We start from the raw sequence: 21,982 nt of genomic DNA, 5'->3' as shown, positions 1-21,982 counted from the left end.
GTATTTCGGGGGCAAAATTGTGATATAAAATTGGATCGATTGAGCCCATTGGGCTATTCCAGAAATTAACGGCACCTACCCTAAAGAAGACATGGGATTCCCAATAAGTTTGCGTTTTCCCATGTCTTCTTTAGGGTAAATACTTTCGTTCTCAGCAATTGCGAGCATCAACATGCGAGGGGTATACACCCCCAAACCCACACACACGCATTTGAACATGAGAGTCCGTGATCATTATTTTTAGAATCCAATTAAATATTCATAGCTGATTGATCATTGATTATCGGTTATCGACTATCGATTAACACCATCTCAAACGCTGCTTACCAGCGTGCTAAGGTAAGACTGTGATGAAATCCGTAGGCATGATACTCTATGCACTACTGCTGGCTATATGATCTGACCTCATTGTTTACGCGGTCAGATCTTAAAAAAGATTAAGATTTTCCCATGTCTTCTTTAGGGGGTGGGCCAAAAATATCTGGATGCGCCCATTGGTCGAGCATGGTACCAAGATTTTCAAACGCCGTGGCGTTTACTCAGAACAGCAATTTTGCGTATTCGCCATTCTGCCGTATTCATAACGATATAATCTTGATATTCCGGGAATAATTATGCCAGCTTATGTATTAGCGTATGATATAAATCAATAAATATAGGCCGACATTTGTATTAACATCATCGCCTTTAAAATTGTTGGCATATTGAGAGGATTAGGACACATCGTACAATGTAAGATGTGCCGTGGTGTTTAAATCAATCATAATTAGTCCGTGATTGACAGGCAAGTTGCAGAAATTAAGAACACAATGAATCATGATAACTGTCAATTACAATGTACAATATATCTGAAACATTATAAAATTATGATTATATAATTAAAATAATAGCATTTCAATTAAAGATATATATCTAATAAGTTATTGTAGAGAGTTGTAACGCGCATATCAAGCTATATGAGGATGAATATATAATTATCTGAGACTAATATTTAAAAATTGTTATATCTTTGATTATTTTAGAACATCACAGTTTAGAATGACCAGAAAACTTTCCTGACAGTTGTTACTATAATAATATTTGGCAAAGAATAACCAAATTAAAATTTGACAGAAATCGTATTAATACTGGACTTTAACTAGTTTTGCAAACAAATTATTGCATTTTTTTCTTCTTGGCACTACCTCCGGTCTTAATCAAATTGAGAGCATACTAGGCCTACTTGTCAAGCAATCGATCGTACATCAGTGTGTAAGGCACACGGTCATGCGGGCCCGGGACTTGTCAAGCAAGGCACGCCGTCGGTGTGTTCTGGCACTTTTGCGTGCTTTGGTCATGGTACCACTGATTGAACCAGGATTGAACACATATCACACCCGGCGTTTTCGTGGAAGTGGCAGCAAATATCCGCCGCTTACACGCGGTGCAAAAGCGGCAAAAGTCAGTGCACAGCACGGAACCCACAAAACATCTCAAGCTGCTGCTGGCGTTTGTTTTGCTAGTTGTGCACAAAATTGCCAAATATATTTTTTTCCAGTCCTTTTAATAGTTTCATTATGTCAAAGAAGATCTTCTCTGATTTAATATGTTTATAGGACTGCAAGTTTTGAAAGTTTTGAACATCAAACTTATTTTAACTGAGTCTGAGTCGGTAAAATAAAAATACACAAAACTCGCAAGAGTAAGAGTTTTTTGTTGTTTTTATTTTCTTTTATATAATGTTTTGTTTTGCCATATATTATATAAATTATTACATAGCTATACTGGCGATTTATAAGTAATTTACATCATGTTTAACACTATTAGTACTATGCACGCTATGGCACCGTTATACACGGTGAGTCAATTGGGGCGAACTGGTCGTGGTATGTACGTGTATTAGCGAACTGGTCGTGGTATGTAATGTGTATTGGGTGAACTTTTTTTGGGCGAATAGGTTTCGGGGTGAGACGTCTCGCATTCACATATTCATTTTACATGCATTGTCATTGTGCTTTTTCATTGTACCATGTCATATGTTTCAATTCCGGGCAAGATAACAAATTGCTGATAATATTTACTAACCATCACATCAATTTGTTAAGGTTCATAATAACCTGTTATTAGTGACACATCAGCAGCAAGTCTAGAGGTATACTGAACAGCTAGACTCAGACTGGGTTCCGTTTTCTTCTTATCGTGTATCTATTCTTGGAAATCAAATTGGGGATTTCCTTCATTCAGTTACATGCTAGTCTGGGTGATAGTTTAAAGCTTGGCACTTGAGCCAAGATCTGCCCTGAGTTTCCCCTGTGAGTCATTACAGTTTATCCTGATATTAAGCAATGTATTGAGGTGATCATATAAGGTTTTATTCTTGTGAATCCTGTTTCGGGTGATTGAATTTGGATTTATGGTGCTCTTTACATCTTTCCTTTGAACATAAGATTTAATAGCACATATTCTTCATTTGAAAGACAGTGAAACATTTAGCAGGTTAACTTTGCCTGATGAGTTAGCAACTTAGCATTAGTTGTCAGCAAAAGATATCAGCCATATTAAAAGATGTCGAGGTATAGTAAGCAGATACCAATAAGAATACATCAGGAGCTATGCCTAATTCTGGATAGACGTTTTGCTTGGAAGACATTGGGTAGGAGTTTGTTTCGACAATGAGCACATGTTGTTGACTTGTTGTTGTTGTTATTGTTGTTGTTACAATGTATTTCAATTGTTCATGTACAAAGTGGTTGACTTATCCAGGATATGCACTGCATGCTGCAGTATGCATGTAGCCACTATATTCTGGCTGTGATCCCAAATATCAAATTTATAGGAGGGTGGTCTAAAGGATTCTATTAAAGCAATAATTATTATATTCAGGCGTTGCCGTTTTAAGGCCAGCGATTGCTCTCACTCGCCACCGCTCGCCCAAACTCAATTTCTATTAAGCGATTTTCCCCTCGCCATAGACACTAAATATCGCTCGCTGTGAATCACCATGATCACCCAAATTACATTTAAGGTCCAACACTTTCAATGTATTTTCATTCGATATGTTGTTATAAATTAGCCTTAATTCCTTAACAAAAGAGAGGGTATAGGCCTAATCAACATTCCGTAAGTATATATATCATATTGGTACTGTATGAATGATCTTTCAGACCTAGAGTGTGATTTGACAACTACATACATGTACTACTAGAGAGTGATTCGAACCACTCATCTAGCATCAGCTAACGAGCAAGTGACCACTCGCCATTTAATTTCTAGACGGCAAGGCCTGATATTCAGGCGGTATAGGACATGTGACATATACATGTAGGCTGACGAAACTACAAGGCTGACAGGTTCAAAATAGATGGTTAGCAAAAACATGGGGCACTTTGTCATACTCCAACGGTTTTAGAATAGCATAATTTTGCCTAAGAATTGTTTGTGAAGATATCATGATTATGTGTTAATCCAATGGCAATGGCAAAAATCTCGATTTTGCAGCTGACCCCCCCCCTCCCGCTTTATGTAACATTTGCTGAGGAGGAACCCCTCAATGTTTTTCATTAAATTAACATGCACGATACTCATTACACTGTATGGCATACGGATGTTCATGACATTTCTTTTTCCAGTCTATGATCGGACAAACTGATCTCAATCACGAAGTAAGAGCTGTTTGAATAGTGCAGATGAGATTGAAAAATCACCAAGTTAAAATTGGCGGTGGTAATATTTTTATAATGAAGAACCGCTTACAGACTGCAATAAGTAATGCCCTAGAGGGAAGGGTAAAATGGGGGTGGGAGAAGACATTTTTGGCAGGCAGATCAAGGGGGTTATAATTAGCAGGACATAGCAAATGGATGGGCAGGGTAGATGAAGTCCATATAGGCTCCAAGGGTTCAGGGACCCCCAGCAAAAGTGAAAATGAAAGAAGCGGGATAAAGGTGATGTTAGCTCTTGACCCCTGCACTGCTCCTTGTCCATGAGCCCCGAGGCACTTGTTACGCCACTGGGGGTAAGCAATTATTAGATGTATACATCATCGGGAAATTTTACCAGTGACACATTTACTTTTCTTGACACAGAAGTTGATTTTAAGAAACAAAATAATGTTCTTTGTGGCGAAGGCAGGGAACTATGGTCTGTCAGCATTTTTGGGCCATAATCGCCCAATTTGACTGATTTTTAGGAAGAGTAAGGCAAAACATCTTTTTTGGTCCTATAGCGCTTATCTGTACCCGAAACATTTGTACAATGCATTTGTTTTTTATTTAAAATGAAAAACAATAACACTATGCAACTGTTTAAACTTTAAAATTATTACGCCTGATACAATTTATTATCTCCAGGCAGTGATGTTATTGTTAAGAGTCATCGGTACCTAACCGGGCACCAATAGTTCTAAAGGACCAAATTCGATGTGATGCCTAAATTCTGATTATTGCCTCCCAAAAATTTTCACTCCCTTATTCCCATGTCTCCCCCCCCCCCCTCAATAAATTTCTTTTGGCATTGCCACTGTCAGTCAGGCATTTTTGTTTCTATCATTTGTATTGTTTTGTTTTTCAATTACCCTAAATGTAAAATTATCAAATATGTGCAAAAAAATTTTGGAAAAATTCACTGGCTTCAATTTTGCCAAAAAATGGCTAAGTTAAAATTCATGTAGCAAAAAAAATATAATACTTGACATAGAATCTGGGTTAGTCAGGGCCTGTAGAACAGGGGGAGTTTGATGCATTGGCACTATTTATAGCATTGGCATGTTGTTGTCTGTTGCAATGAGGAAGATCCTTCCTTGCCTTCTAATTAAGCCTCCACCTTCAAGGGGAGGGGCAGAGTCCTGACTGACCAGCTTGCTTGGCCCTATGGGTAGCATCATTTTGGTCCATTTTACACCAAGATTCAACTTGATTATGGGTCAAAATAAATTTAATTTTTTTTCTCTTAAATTTGCTCCTCCCCCTTCAGACAACTGACCCATGATAAAAGTTGAATTAAAAATATTACCACATTTCTTTATTTGGATCGACACTTGGTACTGACAATTATTTGGACTTTAGTATAGTAGTGCACTGCTGAATGGTGTAATTGCACTTTTTGTACAGTTGAATGACTGATGTGGGCAACGTTTGAATGAAAACACCACTGTCTGTATGTAAATTGTCCCGGATATAACCAACTTTAGAATTTTCATGGGTCAAGCATATTGTGTTCTTTTATTGCTGTCAATTATATGATAAATTGCAGGCCCATTAGCATTCTGCCAGTATTGTAGTGCATGGGCATATTATTATTGCACTCTTTTTGGAGAAAAAAAAATATGATCGTATTTTGAGCAAAATTATAGTATCATTTAATTTTGACCCTTTCCTTTCAAAAATAAATGGCTCACTGTACTGTGTTTGACAAATTAATGCCTGGAAAAAGTTTTTAAAACAAAGTCATTGTATAGAGAAAGTGATGCTTTTTATGCCCCCTGTAGTAAAAGTTCATTCGAGACCCAGTAGGTCATGGTGGCAAGGGCAGATCCAAAGGGACCTTCCTCCTCTAAAAGAAAAAAAATGGGTTTTTTAGTGATTTTCTTCTCCCCACACACATTTTGGAGACATTTTCCGGCTCCATGGGGGCTTTCTCCCTTGCCCCCCCCCCCAAGAATGGCCAATAGAGTCGTATTGTGTTTGCCATAAAAATGGAGTGAGCGAAGCAAGACAGAAAATTTGTCATAATCCCGGCCCTTTCCAGAAACCTGGATCCACCTGCATGGGGATGTAAATGTGCATGGTTTAGTGTCTAGTTTAACCTCTTCATGCAGGTGTCGACTGCAGATGACAAGTTTCAAATTATCTTTAAAAATTCAACAATTATAGAAATGTTCATTGTTATGACCATATTTGGAATCAGCAAACAAGCCTTGTATTGGTTCAGTGGATCTTAAGATAGCTCTTGATATTTTCAGAAAATATCTCAAAACTTGGACTTGTTGAAGCTTATGGCTAGCATGCTGAGCATTAATATCTTCCAAACCATATGCCTATATTCAGATTTTTTTAAAATCCTACCACTGTAATTATTTTGTTCCCATATTTAGCTGCCCTTCTAGGTTTCTCTGCTGATGACTGCTACAGTTTTGAAAAAGCATACTACATGCCAGGAGGTAGTCCAGCTGACGAGATGCTCAAAGTTTGGGACTTTGGCAACCACACGGTGACAGAACTGTACAATAAGCTATGTCAAATGAACCATGCCAGAGGGATGATGCTACTCAAAGATTTCGGTAAGGGTTCCATGATTATTAGATGACATATTTTGTAGTTCTTATTCTCTGTTATTGTTATTTCATTGACCTAGCCGGTCATTTAGGTTTTTCGGCAGATGATTTAAATGATTTTGAGAGAGCTATGTACACAGCGTATGGAAGTCCTACTGATATGATGTTACAAGCATGGGATGCACAGAACCATACCATCACAGAATTGTTTGATAAACTATATGAGATCAAACATGCACGGGGTATGATGCTACTAGAGGAGTTTGGTAAGATCTCTCTGTCTTGTCCTTGTCTGTCTCCATATTTCATGCACCTTAATGCTGGTGATGGACTAGTGGTACATGTACATTGTGAAGCTCTGTATCTATCCAAGGCATGCATGTAGTGATACAAGTTGTCCAATTTGTTGAGCTGAGCACCAAATGTCAATGCATTATTTTGTTCATTCATATAAATCGACTGCTCAGTGCCGGAAGTGGGTAAGTGCAATAGCTGCCATGTGTAGATGAGTATAATATACTGTGTGTAAATTGCCAACTGTTCACAGGGAAGCTATTGCTGCACTTACCCACTTCTGGCACTGAGCAATTGAAATATTCATTCATTCACTTGTTCATTCATATTGCTCTATTTCATTCATTTGTCATTACTCAGTTTAAGTGCATTTGAATAAGCAAATGTTTGCAGCTTGTATTGGAAGGAGCATGGCATTTGAGTTCAATTGCTCCAGTGATTTGGATATTAGAAGCAAGCACATGTATAATAATGGCACAAAGAACAGAACATACTTATCTGAAGATATTTGTTCATAATCTCAGACCTACAATCTTAATGGCATTATGAAAAAAATATAAGATTTCATCAGATATCAAAATGTCAATTTTGATGGGGTAAAATGGGGAATAGACTGTTAATTGGGTTATCCACTTTGAATTGCTTCACTACAATATTTAGAGGTGTTGCCTCAAGATGCTATATATGCCACATACTGCTATTACTCCAGGCTACACCATTCCCACAAGTACAAATCAATATAAATTGTACACTCCCATAAAGCTTGTCTCTCATTTTGTTTGTCTGTCTGTGAATATTTTGTGAATATGAAGGCGCTTTAATACTTATTTTGATTTTAAATAAAAGGATGTCTCCGGCAATTACAACATTATGCCTTATGATAGAAAATTAATTATCAAGCACAAATCACGTGGTTTTATTTGCAACAAACTCATATTGACCATAATAACAACACGCGATACCATAAAACCTCGTCTACAAGCATATAGGGTGCTTCTGATGAAAGTTCAATTAATCCAGGATCCATTATGGAGTTTGAGCAAATAAATTACAGATCCAATCATGTTATTGTAAGACCAATCTATTGTATTGGCATATTCACGCTTGTTTCATATTAATTGAGCTTTCATCAAAACCGCTATATATGCTTGTAGACAGGGTTTTACGGTATTCAAAATTCCTGGGCAATTCCAGTGCAATAACGTCCAAGTAATACAATGTAGGCTGACAACAATTGAGCACAAGTAACCATGACGTCATTGCACTACAATTTCAGCACTGGAATTTTGAATATCACTTGTTGAGAGCTGGCTGTTTTTATTCGTTGTTATGGTCAATATGAGTTTGTTTCAAATAAATTTAGGGCACGGTGGCTCAGTGGTTACGGCCTTGGACTCATAATCTGAGAGCTTGCTTGATGTGCATGGGTTTGAGTCCCCGTCCCACCACCGTGTTGCACCCCACCCAGGTGAAATAGGAAGCTGTTAGGGTTGTCACAGTCATTGTACTGATGAACCCTGCGGCAATTGTAGGCTGCAAACATGGTTCCGACATATTCTAATGATGGCGGAATAAATGTAAAGCGCTTTGAGGCTGTTTACGGCATAAAGCATAATATAAATATCTACATGTTTTTACATTTTTTTTGTAAAACCACATGATTCATGCTTAATAATTGTTTTTCTAACATATGAGGCATAATGTTGTACTGCCGGAGTCATCCTTTAAAGCTAACAGGGCATTCTGCAGCTCATACATCAATTCCTGCATCACTCTCATTTGGTTAAATTTGTTTAACTTCAGATGAAATTATTGGTATACTGCTACTCTACATACAGCTAATATTACTGCATATTTCAACATGGGCACTTAACAAAGTCATCGCAAAGGGACAGGGTGCATCAGAATAATCACGGACTTGCAAAACCAATGATTGCAATTATTTTACCATTAATTGAAAACAAATGACACTGCCACTAGCTGCTATGCAATGCCTTGTTTTATCCAATAGTGAAAGGATCGATAGCTTAAACAGGTGTACATCCATGGTGGAGCTAGGGGTGCTATGGTCTAGCTGTCTTGTCTCAAGTTGAGAGTAACACTATGTTGGATTTTGCAATGGCAGATTCAAAATGCGAGCTAACCTAATCCCACGGGCGTATACACATGTATAGATGGGTGATTTGTGGATATGCTGGGACCATCACAACTGGGTAAACGCACTGATTCGAATCTGCCACTGTGAAATCAAACATGACTTAACTCTCAATTTGAGAGGAGACACTAACTGAACTAAATATAACTGAATGGAGACTGAATTAAAAAGACTAGTCTGTGTCTAAAACCTGCATCCCAGTATTTTGTTGATTTGCAAAGGGGGGGGGGCATAAACATATGTGATGCGATCAAGCAAAATCAGTCGGAACTCAGAAATATAATTTTCAGATATAGCCAAACAACTAGGAAATATTTCCTTTTATTCCCATTTGTTTTTGAAAATGGTTGTTCAATTTCAATGTGGTTTTCTGCAAAATTCAGCTTTGTAAATGTTTTTACTATCCTATAAGAAACTGAAAATTTAATATTTCCGAATTCGGACTGATTTTTGCTTGATCGCATCATATATGAGCTTCAGAAAGAGACTCTGATCAACTGATATATTTGGGACCTCCTTTAAAGGAAATTACAGCCCCTAACAGATTAATATGCAAAATAAAACATTTAGTAATGATTTTTGAATTTGAGAAATGCAACAGAAATAATTCATATTTGGAATTTTATATTTGATTGTGATTCTGAAGCAGATCCTTAATAATTGGTATTCAAAAAACTTTCAATCAGTAGCACACTGTCAGGGAACACCCATATGATGACGCACATACATATAAAAGGGGATTCCCCTGGTTACAAGCAATGAAATAAGAGCAGTACATGAATATTTCTTTTATGTTTGCCTGGTTATTAGTTCAATACATCGCTCATAAGATTACTTTTTGGCAGGATATGATATATTTTTCCTATTCCAGAAAAAATACAGCACTAATTTTGGGGGATTTAAAAAATATTATCCTGTATGGCAAATGAACCATAGCTAAATCCTAATCCTTTTAGTATTAGTTCTAACTGGCAATAAAAGTCAAATTTTAATATTTAGGGCTAAAAACTTATTTTGGGTGTTTTTCATAAGGCCAAAAAAAAAATATTGTTGTGTTGCCCTCAAGTGAGAAAATGGGAAAGTTGGGGCGGACGGTCGGATTTCTTTTTTTTTTTTTTTTTTTTTTCTTTCAAACCTTCAGTTCTTAAAAATCTCCTCAAATATTAAATAATGCTTCTTCAACTCGGGGATATTTGTCAATTCTGACTTCTGGATACCTGTTAGACATCAATTAAAGACTAGTCTTTCAATAAAATATTAATTTTAAGTGAAAACATAGATTTTTTGAACAAATCTGTAAAAATCATCATTCAAAAAAAAACAAAAAAAAATGCCGACCCTGATTTTTCAGGATTTAGGACCGGGCGGTTGAGGGCAACACAACAATTTTTTTTTTTAGGCCTAATGCTGTGACAATCAAGCCCAAAGACTTGTACAAAGACTAATTTCAGGTTATGTATTCTCTTTTTTTTTTTTTTTTGGGGGGATATAATTATTTTCTAATATATTTTATAACCAATTATCAAAATTAATTAAAAAAACCAAATTCTGAGCCAAGTGTTGAATTTTGTGGATACAATTGCAAGAAATCATGCAAAATAGCATGTTTTTGGCCCATTGCCTTCAAATTGCAAAACTATTAAAATGGTACGAATAGTCCTTTAGAACTAACTTAAGGATTAAGATTTAGCTATGTTTCGTTTGGCAAAACAGGATAATATTTTCTTAATCCCAAATCTGGAATAGGGAGTATATAATTATAAATACACTGATGAAAAAGAAGAAGCTAGAAAGGAAGTAATCAAATTTCATGGAATTGTTTTCATTTTTCACTTTCAGTTTCATTGACCTTGTGCATTATATAGACCTAGCAGTATAGTACATAGGCTTAATAGCACCACAATGTTTGCATCAATGTACATATCATTCAGTGGTGAAAGGGACATTTTTCATTTTGGTTTACTTTCACTTAAAGAGGCGTGGTCCGATTTTTCATGTTCTGTAATTATCTATCTTAGATTGAGGCCTACCATTAAATCAATATGTGGTCAACATCAAAATTTTGAGTTGTATTGTTCCAGCAGTTTTGATATTAAGAAGCAGAAACATGTATAACAATGCCCCATATGATAGTACATATACTTACGGACACAAATTTATACTACATGTTTTTTTTGGAGGGGATGCGGTATATCTTTACACTGTGTGCCCAGATTTAGGTCTTCATAATCTGAATGGCAAATAATATTGAAAGCTTTCTACATTTCAACACAACTTACAAGGTCATCAGTTTAGTTTTAAATTGGGTCAAGTTATCTGATAAATTATGTTCACTATAAAATTTTGTTAAATTCTGAACAAAATGACACATTAAGCCATTGTTATATTGCTGCATCAGTGGTTATGCTTAATTGTTGGGGTTAACAAACTGTGTATGAATTTTCAAGGTCAGAACAAGTTTGTGATACTATTAAACCCACACACCCAATTTATTCAGGAAGTAAAAACATATAAAAATGAGGATCCTTATATCACCATAATTAAAATGTTTTTGCAAATTTCCTTCTTCTTTTATGTTTAACTACATATCCTGTAAAATTCCCTTTTAGGTTTATTCTAGAAGGGGAAAAACAATGGGGAAGAGGGAAAAACAATGGGGAAGAACTATCCCACCAAAAATGAATGTCACTAATGATGAATCAGAGGCGGATCCAGGGGCCCTCTGAAAAGGGGAAAATTTATGATTTTTATGCCAAAATTTTCCGACTGAGGATCTCAAATTTGGGTTAGTAAAGCGAGCTGAAAAATTGTTTTTGAGTGCCCCCTCCCCACCTTTCAAAAACCTGGATTCACCCCTGACTATTATTATAAAGTTTGCTGGTTAAATAAATTTGAGGGTTATAATTTGAATACAAATCTGTCAGTTTGGGCTGTCAAGTCAATTATACCATTACAATTCTAACTATATTGGTTATGGTGTATATCAATATGTTACAGTTGATGCAGCTCATAGAGAAAAGATTAAGAAGATCCAAGGTGAGCAGCCTGATGAGAATAATGATACTACCACTCTACCATTGAATTATCAACCCCATCAAAGAAGACAACCAGTAGAAGTAAATGATATGTCTGCAAAGTTGGGTGGAGGACATCCGTCTAATCTACCTCCAGGAGGTAAGGGAAAAAAAGATTAATGCAAGTCCTTGTATTTAGAAGGCTCATCCCCTTCATCCTCTCTGCCTAAAACATAATTCTCGCTATTCACAATAAGGGCGCCGCCAGCGGTTTGCGATGTAATCGTGATGTATCATGGGAAAAGGTCGACATCCAAGTCCGCGCAATACGAATATTACCATGCTATTACATAGGAACATGTGACAATATTTTTTAGTTTGTCAAAATAAAGGTGTTACACGCGAATCGATACTCAATAATACTTAATAATGTGATTTGAAATGTGCACAATTCCCCCATCAGACTAGGTGCCCACACTGGGCCCACCACCACTCCCCATCATGGTCGGTGCCCCCCCCAATAGGATGACTCACGCTATGCCACTGTAAAAATATGGGTCCACTTTAAAATTATTGGTGGTACATCCTTACCCAAACCAAACAAGTACCACGGCCCAGGCCTCTGGATAAGTTGATATCAAAGCAGTTAGCATAATCTCCTCTCCAGAAAGGAAACTTTTATTCTTTTTCCCCATTTACGTTCATTATGACTGCATAAATTGGGTGCATTATTCAGTTCATCATTATTACTTGGATAATGAGAAAATATGAGCTTTCTTCAGATACCAAAACCTCAATTTTGATTTTTTTAAAATATGGGGGATGAGGCTGTTAATCTGGTCAAGAACCTTTAAATCAATAAGATCAGATTTCTGACAAATATAGATTTTTTCTGATGATAAAATGATAATATGGTATGATATCACATATTTTCCCTTTACATTTTTTGCCAAACTAATGAGGTAAAGTGAAATAAAATAGCAGTTTTATTTCAAAGCCTAGATCGTAATGTGACTTGTTCCCATGAAATGAGCGTAAATTCGCAATTGGTGGTTTAGAGACCTTCCAATTGTTGTGTTTGAAGACACCTGAATAGTCAGTTGTATGTCCTTTGTGAATGGGGACATAATATGCTGCGCTCTGTATTTAATTCTGTCCCCATTCACAAAGGGCTCACTGCCAATACAGGTGTCTTCAAGCAAAGAACATCAACTCAACAGTTGAAACGTCTGGAAACTCCCAACTTGCAACTCTCATTACATGGGAGCAGGTCATAAATGTGAATCTGATTGCCAGGATTTATTTACAAATCTCATATTTTGTCACAATTACAGCACCTGTAATCCCAGATATGAAACCACCTGCAAACACAAATCAGCGCCCTCATCCAGCAACCAGCAGAGAAGACGAAGTCTCGGCAGTATCGCAGTCATCGTGGAATGGATCAGCATCGCCTAGCTCACAGACTAGTGCCAGTAACAAGGTGGATACGGTTGTAAGACAACACCCTCATCAATTCAATCAAGAAGAAGTAATAAGTAATTTGGATGGTGGAACTCAGAAGCAGATCAACTCGCCTGTAGTGAAAGCTAGTATAAATTTTGCTGCTGATAGGAAACTGAGTGATGACAGCAATCCTACTGATACTGTCCAGACAGCGGCGACGCCTATGTCCAGAGAAGAGGAGGAAAGGCTACAGAGATGTAAGATGTTTTCTCATGTGAATCAAGGGCTCAGATATTTGGTTTATTTGGGTAGGGATTTATGATCATCTACAGCTGAGATTCTGACCCATGAAATAAACCAAACAAGAAAAAAGATACCCATCTTTAAAGTCAGACATAGTAGAAGAAATATTAACAGCTTGTGACCTATTACTAAGATAAGATATAAACCATTTTAGACATGAGCCAGAATACCACATTGCTTTAATTTGTTAATTAGAAGACTATGATTGATGGTATCAAAAGCCTTCTTGAGGTCAAGGAAAATTGCACCAGTTAATTTTCCATCATTCATATTTTTAAGAATAAAAATCTTTCTCTAAAATAGGTATGCCTTATAGAAAATTTAACATAAAACACTTGTAAGTTATGAGATATGGTTTTTAATACTAGTCTCAACAAACATAAATGATGGCAAGTGAAAAATTTCACTCCCCCTCCAGTTTTGAAACTGAGACCTTCAGATCACCAAACTGATGGGGAAGAGCAGTGATCTGTTGGTCTTTATTAGTTCAACACCTGTTTGCTTGTTTGTTTGTTTGTATGTTTGTTTAAACGGTTGCTCTGTGTAGAGACATGTTTGGGTCCTGATGGGACCAGGCTCAAACAAAATGCTCAAGCCAGGCTAAAAAGCCTATATAAGCATGCTAGCCTGTATGGAAAGAGAAGTGAGAAACAGATTTGAAGACAAAGAACAAGCAAAAGAACACCACTCCCAACAATCAAGTTAACAATTTTACTGTCAGCCTTTGGGTCAAGAGAAAGGAAGTTCTTAATCCAATCTCAACTGCCTTAGTGGCTTGGTCCTCTGTCATCTTTATAATGTTGTACATAGTTTTTATTCATTATCATTATTACTTTTTCCCATTTTTACATTTGCAGTAACTGTTCTGCGTGCAGTAATGACCATGAAATATGAGGATATACAGAAAGCTACTGAGAACTTCAGCGATTCGTACAAGCTTGGCTCTGGATCTTTTGGCACTGTGTATTACATGGTGCATATGAATACTAAATATGCCATCAAAAGATTGCACAAGGTAACATCAGACTCAATTCTTACTTGGGTTTGTGGGGGGGCGGGGGCAAATATTTCACTGCAGTTGACCTTGAGCTTGAATTTGCATGACTTCCACAATGAAAATATAACTGTCACACATACTATAATTGTGTACAAGCTATTTTGATCAACTAGAGTAAAAATTTACTCTTGCTGTTTGATTTTGACTACCTGCTTGGCAGATAATGTACACAAAGAAATTGATTCTTTCATGGAATGATTTCAGTTGAAAACAGTACAGGAACCAGTATAATGAATATGAATCAAAATCATTGTGCAATAAAATCTGTAAACCTAAGTATCAATCCAGCATTCTTAAAAAGAATTTTAGGCTAACATAAGAATCATCTGATTGCCATCCACATAGAGTCTGTCTTTTTTCCTTCACATGATGACAAAATATGGATAAATCTGTGCAAAAGTCAGGCCTGATTATTCCCCGATTTAAATCGGTTTTCCGATTTTTTCCTACTAAAAAAAATAGAAGCTTTGGGGGGCTTCGCCCCCTCGACCCCCACCGGGGCCCTTAAGCAGGCCCCTGGGCAACCCGCCATGAGGGGCGATACTACGGTCGCTTAAAACTTAAACCAACAATTTTTTTGTTAGGACCACAATCAGGCCTGAAAAGTCCAATGTTTCTTGTGATGTAACTTTTCTTTTGTTTCTAGAAGGTGAAATAATCAAGTTCATACTTTCTCTAGCACTAGCAGTTAGGAAAATAATTTTGCAGAAAATAGTTCTGCATGATGTACAAATCAATGTAACATTATTACGTTTATTTTGATAGGATGAGGATCCCAATTCCAGTTTGAATGCTGCCAGATTTAATGGCCAAATGAAGGAAATCACTGCTCTTGTCGTGTAAGTATGCTGAAAATATCCTGTTTGTTTGTTGAATCAAAGGTGTTTTTTTTTATTAAACTACAGGTTTTTTTGTTTTAGAAGATAGTGAAATTTAAAACAGTATAACAAATTTGTTGCAAGAAAATAACTACTTTTTTACAGGATTTTGTAAAATAAGTTTCAAGATATTTTGTATTTTTAATATGAAAATTGATACTTTGTTTTCATGTCATACTCTATTAATGATATCAAAATGGATTCAAATTCAATGCATTTTGAAATCATTAATAGAGTATGACATAAATACAAATTATCAATTTTCATATTTAAATACAAAATATCTTTTTTTTCTTTTTTAGGTCAACCATGAATGATCCTATAGCTAAAATAATAGTTTCTCGATCATGAGAGTGTGAATGTACTGCGTGCACTGCGTAATGTCACAAGTAAAGTGGAATGGCACGATAACACGATCGATTGTGCACGCACAGGAAATGCAGCGCTACCCAAAGCGTGTGTGGTAGGCGTTGTACGCTGACGCAATTGTCATTGCGTACCTATTGAGCTCTCATGATGGAGAAAATATTATTTTAGCTATAGCATTCAGGTCTAGGTCCAGGGACACTCCAAAACCGAAAAAAAAAAACCAAATTTTTGTGTGAAAATTGAGAGTGGTGTATATTTTGAATTTATGAGTTATTCCTTTCATTTCATGATGAAAACTTTTAATGGCAGTATACAAGTGTCTTGTCGATAGTGGCCATCGTGTTCACATTCAGTTTATAATGACTCTATACTATGTGATTTGCCCGGCCCCCAACTCAACCCAAAATTGGCAACCATGAGAGTTACCAAATAGTGCGGAAAAGGGGTAATTTTTTACCAGTAGCAATTAGGACCGCAAAATTGGCAAAATAGGGGTATTTAATTTGGACTCTCTCTGTGCGAAATTTGACCATTAAATCAGCAAAGTAGGGGTATTTAATTTGCACTGTCCGAGAAATTTGGATAAAAGGGGTTCTTGAGAAACTCCGGTAATTTTGTGTCAATATTAAAGGGGTGTTTGAAATTCTAGTAATTGAAAACCACAAAAAAGGGGTTGTTTTTGGCCAAATTTTGTCCTCGATTTTGCATGAAAAGGGGGTAAATTTGATGAAAATCATTGCAAAAGGGGGCCTTTGAAAGATTTGGTAACTCTCATGGTTGCCAACTTTTGTGTTGAGTTGGGGGGCCAGGGTGATTTGCTCCACAGTGACACCCTCAATTTTTGTTGAATTTCTACTTTTTGCATGATTGTAATGCCCAATGGTGTACTAAAATGCCATGACTAAGCATGAAGTGCTTTAATTACAGTAAAATTTAAGTTTTTATATTAAAACCGAAGATCTCAGATTTTATTCAGAATTCACCGATCGAAACACATCGCGTGTATTGAATCATTGAATTAGTGATGAATAAACTGTGTGCATATCGCTATTCGTCTTACATTTTGTTTGTTCATCCTTGTTGTGTGAAGCTATGCCAATATTCATGATAATAATCGGCGAGCTGATACACACATAATTGTAGGCACTGGAATAAAATAGCAATTTTCTCTGTTTTATGACATTTGTTTGGTTTGGCTCAAAATTAAAAGGGAACAATGTAATCAGTAAAAACTAACATTTAAATAGGAATCTATTCTTTATGCAAAACACACATTATGGCTCTTTAATTAATAGCAACCTACTTTATTTGCATTCATATTTCAACATTTCAGGTATAGACATACCAACATTGTGACATTATACTTCAACTGTACAGATGGACCTGAACCGTGCCTTGGGTATGAGTATATGCAGAATGGATCACTTGAGGATAATTTGCAGTGTCGTGGGGTAAGAATCTGTTTGAAAGGGATGACGGATGTTGGGAGATGATGTTGGAGGAGGATAAACTAGTAGGGGCTTATGATTGGATGTATGTCACATGCATATACCATGTATTGATTGTGTTTGAATCTTGTGGCAAAAACATGTGTATACCGTAGAATTCCGTCTAGAAGCATATATGCCTCTAAACGAGGGGTTTTTTTAACGAAAGATATGAAAGGCCAATACCCTTCTCAAAAACATTGCAATAGATTGGTCTTACAAATATACATGTTTGTACAGCCGCCTTTATCAGTAATATAGTTGTTCAAACTCCAAATAACGTTTTTTGTTGAGAGTGTCTGCCTCTTGTCTCTTGTGTCAAAAAAACCTCGTTTAGAGGCATATATATGCTTGTAGACGGAATTTTACGGTATATATGTATAGGGACTGCAATCGCTCTCTACTGCTCTCCTTAAATCTGATATAGGATAATGATTTTAGCTCTCCTTAATTGACCATTCTCTCCTTACATTCTATTGTAAATGCTCTTAAACAGCTCTCCTTGAAGGCTCCAGAAGAGCTATTTAATGCTCTCATGCAAATTCTCAACTAGCGGTGTGCACGCAAGCCAAGTGAAAAATTTTAAAAAATGAAAATTAAATTTTAAAAAATTTGATTAAATAATCCGAAAAAGAGCTTAATTCAGTGATAGCATGATCAGGGAAATGTAACTTCAGTGACTAATTGCCAGTGGTCATGGTTGTAAGTTCAGTTTTGTTTGTTGTTTCCATTGATCATTAACCATAATTGTTCACATAACTGTTTATATGCCATGTAAAAGCAACATATGTAGGGTTAATTTGCAATTTTAATGCTACAAATGTATGTAAAACAAGAGCCGTCCTAGGCCATTTACAATGCACAAAACCCATGAGCATTGGCAGTCTCTGCCCCCTCGACCCCTGCCAGGGCTATGCCCCTGGACCCCACCCCGTGACGCCTCACTCGCTACAATAGTGGAGCTCGAGCAATTCTATTTTCTAAAAGTGGAGCTTCAGATACTTTGAGAACCCCTGAGCTAAACATTGTATTCGCATGTCAAGAGACACAAATCTTAAGTTCTCTGAAAAGAAAGAAGTTTAAGAGTATTATAAGAAAGATTTTGTTGGTCCTTGCCAGATCTCTTAAAGTTCCTTTTATGTATTTGATAATAGAATTGATTTCTAAATGTAAAGAAGCTTGTGTATGTTGAATCATTAGTTTGCTTTGTTAATTACATTCAATACATAATGTTGCAGGCAAAACCTCCTTTGGATTGGGAGCTCAGGAATAGGATAGCATTTGGTGCAGCTACAGGTCTCTTTTTCCTACATAAAGCACGAGAGCAACCTCTCATACATGGAGATATCAAAAGGTATGGCACAATGAACACATAGTGACCAATTAATATTAGCACCATGAGGGAATGGGAAAATCTAGACGGAACACAATTAGATGATGTGGATTTCATTTTTTCAGGAAAAGAACAAATATATTTTGGGGTAACATAAGCAAATTCAAGTGGTATGGGCAAAATATGTTGCCTGAAAATTTTTCACAAAAGAATTCACAAATCGTGGCTTAAACATTGATTGGTTCCTACGATCCTGATTACACTGTACTTGTTTTACCTCAGGATTGGTAGTGACATCCATTGAGCTGCAAAATGCTCTTGTAGGGACTTGTACCCATCTATGGCTGAGTGGTTAAAATGTTTACGTCTCGTGCACGAGGTCCTGGGATATTAACTGGGAACAATAAATTCTGAATTCAGTTGGCAACATCTGTAGATTAAATTTTGACTTATGCTCAGTTGCAATGTCTCAGAAGCAGTGTCAAATTAAAACACCAAATTACAGTTGGGTGGAGGAAACATAACTTTATTTAGCAAAGGACCAAGCTTGGTGGGTTTTATTGTAGGTATAAAGCAGTGAAATGGATCGTTTTTGGACAATTAAATTTACCATTTAAAACCACCCTTTTGAAAATAATGTCACGATATATGCACAAACTTGCCAAAATGTTTTTGTTTCTTACAAACAATATTTGTTGAAACAAAAATGTAATATCTTTGAAACCCCTTTTTATAGCTCAGTTCAAAACGTGGATAAATACATGGACAAGAGCAATAGATCCTGTAGTTATGCACCGGCTGACTAATAACTCCCTTCAATACTTGAATGAATAAGGTCACAAGTGCTTTGTTATTGCTATACACTTATGACGTCATTGTATTAAACTGACATATTTGTTAGAGCCATAAGTTTTCTGTGTTCTACTTTTGAAATTCCATTTTGTCAATATGTCACTCTCCATGATTTTTCCTTTTTCTTGTGGCTTTCTGTGTTTTGTCCGTTTTACAAGAAGTTTATTAAAGATATATTACAACCTTTACCACACTTTTTACACATTTATTTTATAACAGACACACATTTTTTGATTTTTTCTTTGTATTTTATTATTGCACTTTTTTCAATTACTTCAATTTTATTTTTTCAACTAAATGAAATCCTGTTTTCCATTTTATACATTCGATTCTGTGAAATTCATCCGTTTCCTGTATCACAGAAAACTTATGGCTCTAATATTTGTTTTCTCCCATTTCAGTGCCAACATTCTGCTGGATGAATACTTCAAGCCTAAGATAGGTGATTTTGGGTTAGCTAGGTATGGACATGAGAGTGGCAAGACCACACCCATCAAGACAAGGAAACTATATGGTACAATGCCATACTTGCCAAAAGATTTCCTAAGCTCATTCAAGTTGTCTGTCAAAGTGGATGTCTACAGCTTTGGAATTGTAAGTTGTCTCTCTATTTTACTATAAAGGAGTAAGTGATTGACAATAACATTTAACAGTACACACTAAGCTAAGCTTTATAGAATCATATTTGCCCTTCAAATATCAAGGAATGTACATTGCGTAGGTCCTATCGGAAAACTTCTGAGGAGACACCAAAAATCCTGACATTCCAACCAGGCCAAACTGTACCAGATCAAACCATACACTACAAGATTCCTGGCGACGTAGTACCTCTGTTGCAATGTTACTTCGCGGCTACTACCGCTGCTACTACCGAGTACTCAATCCCTTTATGGCCGACGTTGGTACACCACCAAAGTACCAGCGTCGGCCACCATACTGTAGATACCCCCGTAGCAAAGTACTTACATCGATACTCCGCCATGCGTCACCTAAGAGTCAACTGCGATGTACCGAGTAGGTGACTTATAGGCACACCATAGTCGGGGGGTACTTCAATGGCCCTTCAGCGGAAGTACCTGCACAGTAACCGCATCCATGGGGTATCCACGTGTCAGCAGTGAAGTAGCAGTGAAGGTACTCACCCGCGAGGTACTCTGTCGCCAAAATCCATTGATCGTAAAGTTCATTGACTTCAAGCCGCGCGCGCCCATGATACAACTACGCGGCCGACTGCGCGTTCAACTACGCGTTCAACAAGGCTTGCAAACGAACGCGTTGAAGTGGAATTATCAATTAGTTATGATCTGGATGCAATTGCTTGTTGCACAATGCAGTTTTTCCGTACGCCGGCGACAGTGTTTAAATCCCGTTGTTTTTCTTTTAAGTTCCGTTTTGTTCCATCATGAGAATAACACTTTAATTTGTTTATTGTTATTTTCAATGTTTTAATAATAATTAAATAAACTTAGGCGGCTAGGCCTATGTTATGTGAAGATCTTTCTGCTTTAAATTTGCCTTGTTCCAAAACCTGAAGATTATTATTTATTTTCTTATCTTGTGTTTTGATTTTTGTATAGGCCTAATGGTTTGTTTGATTTGTTTACTTGGTTGGTTAGTTAAGTTAGCTGATTGCTTGGCTGGTTGCCCAGCTTATTTGTTTTGATTTGTAAAGTATGTAATTATTCAGTAAGTTTATGTTTTTTCAGAAATGTTTAGAAAATAATTATTGCATCACTATGCATTTTATTGACATGTTTTTATTTATTAACTCATTATTTACTGATTTATCTACTTACTTATTTATTTATTTAGATGTTAATTTATTTATAAATTTACTTCCCTATTTACTTATTTAGTCACTTTTTTATTTAGTTGTTTATATACTTATTTGTTTACTTACTCTTTTAGTTATTTAGTAACTTTCTTATTTGCTTGCTTATTTTCTTATTTCCTTATTTATTTACTTACTCACTTAGTTATTTGCTAATTTATTCACCTATTTATTTACATATCTCCTTATTTATTTATTTACTTATTTGGGTAATTATTTATTTAATTACTTATTTATTTACTTAGTTGTTTACCTATTTCTTTCTTTCTTTATTTACTTACTTCTTTAGTTAATTATTTACTTACTTATTTGCTTATTTATTTACTCAGTTGCTTATTAATTTGTTTATTTACCTTTTTATTCACCCATTTTTAATTAATAGGCCTACTTATCATATCCCCTTAAAATGCCCAAAGAACAAAATAAGAAACATAAATCAAGAACATATTAATCAATATAAATCAATATGGCAACAGAAACAAATAAGAAATAGCAACCCGCTTTCCTCATTTTCTTGCCAGAGTACCGACGTCGGTACTCAGCTGAGGAGTACCTGGTAGGTGAATACCAGTGTCGGTACTCGGAGTACCTTCAAAGTACCTACGCCACGAGGTATTCGCGAGTTGCAGCTGGCTTGCTGGGCCACAAGGGTCTGGTGGCCGACGTAGGTACTCGAAAGTAGCAGCGCTGCTACTCTCATGAGAATCGCGTAG

General features: G+C 36.3%; 1 protein-coding gene across 3 annotated transcripts in view; it reads left to right on the top strand.

Moving 5' to 3' along the window:
• LOC140148442 (uncharacterized) overlaps positions 1-21,982 on the top strand; it is a 38,803-nt gene that overhangs the window by 4,385 nt on the left and 12,436 nt on the right. For 2 of the 3 annotated variants that reach the window (XM_072170389.1, XM_072170386.1), the window contains exons 2-9: positions 6,331-6,516; positions 11,697-11,873; positions 13,048-13,416; positions 14,320-14,477; positions 15,285-15,358; positions 17,100-17,217; positions 18,492-18,607; positions 19,840-20,032. In XM_072170389.1, coding sequence (XP_072026490.1) covers positions 6,331-6,516; positions 11,697-11,873; positions 13,048-13,416; positions 14,320-14,477; positions 15,285-15,358; positions 17,100-17,217; positions 18,492-18,607; positions 19,840-20,032 — 1,391 coding nt within the window. Of the gene's footprint in view, positions 1-6,070; positions 6,257-6,330; positions 6,517-11,696; positions 11,874-13,047; positions 13,417-14,319; positions 14,478-15,284; positions 15,359-17,099; positions 17,218-18,491; positions 18,608-19,839; positions 20,033-21,982 lie in introns of all 3 variants that reach the window. The other variant, XM_072170388.1, reaches the window with a different exon arrangement.

Source organism: Amphiura filiformis, chromosome 3 (genome assembly GCF_039555335.1).
Source record: "Amphiura filiformis chromosome 3, Afil_fr2py, whole genome shotgun sequence".
In the NCBI taxonomy this organism is placed as follows: Eukaryota; Metazoa; Echinodermata; class Ophiuroidea; order Amphilepidida; family Amphiuridae; genus Amphiura; species Amphiura filiformis.
This window is presented reverse-complemented; position numbering and strand designations above follow the sequence as displayed.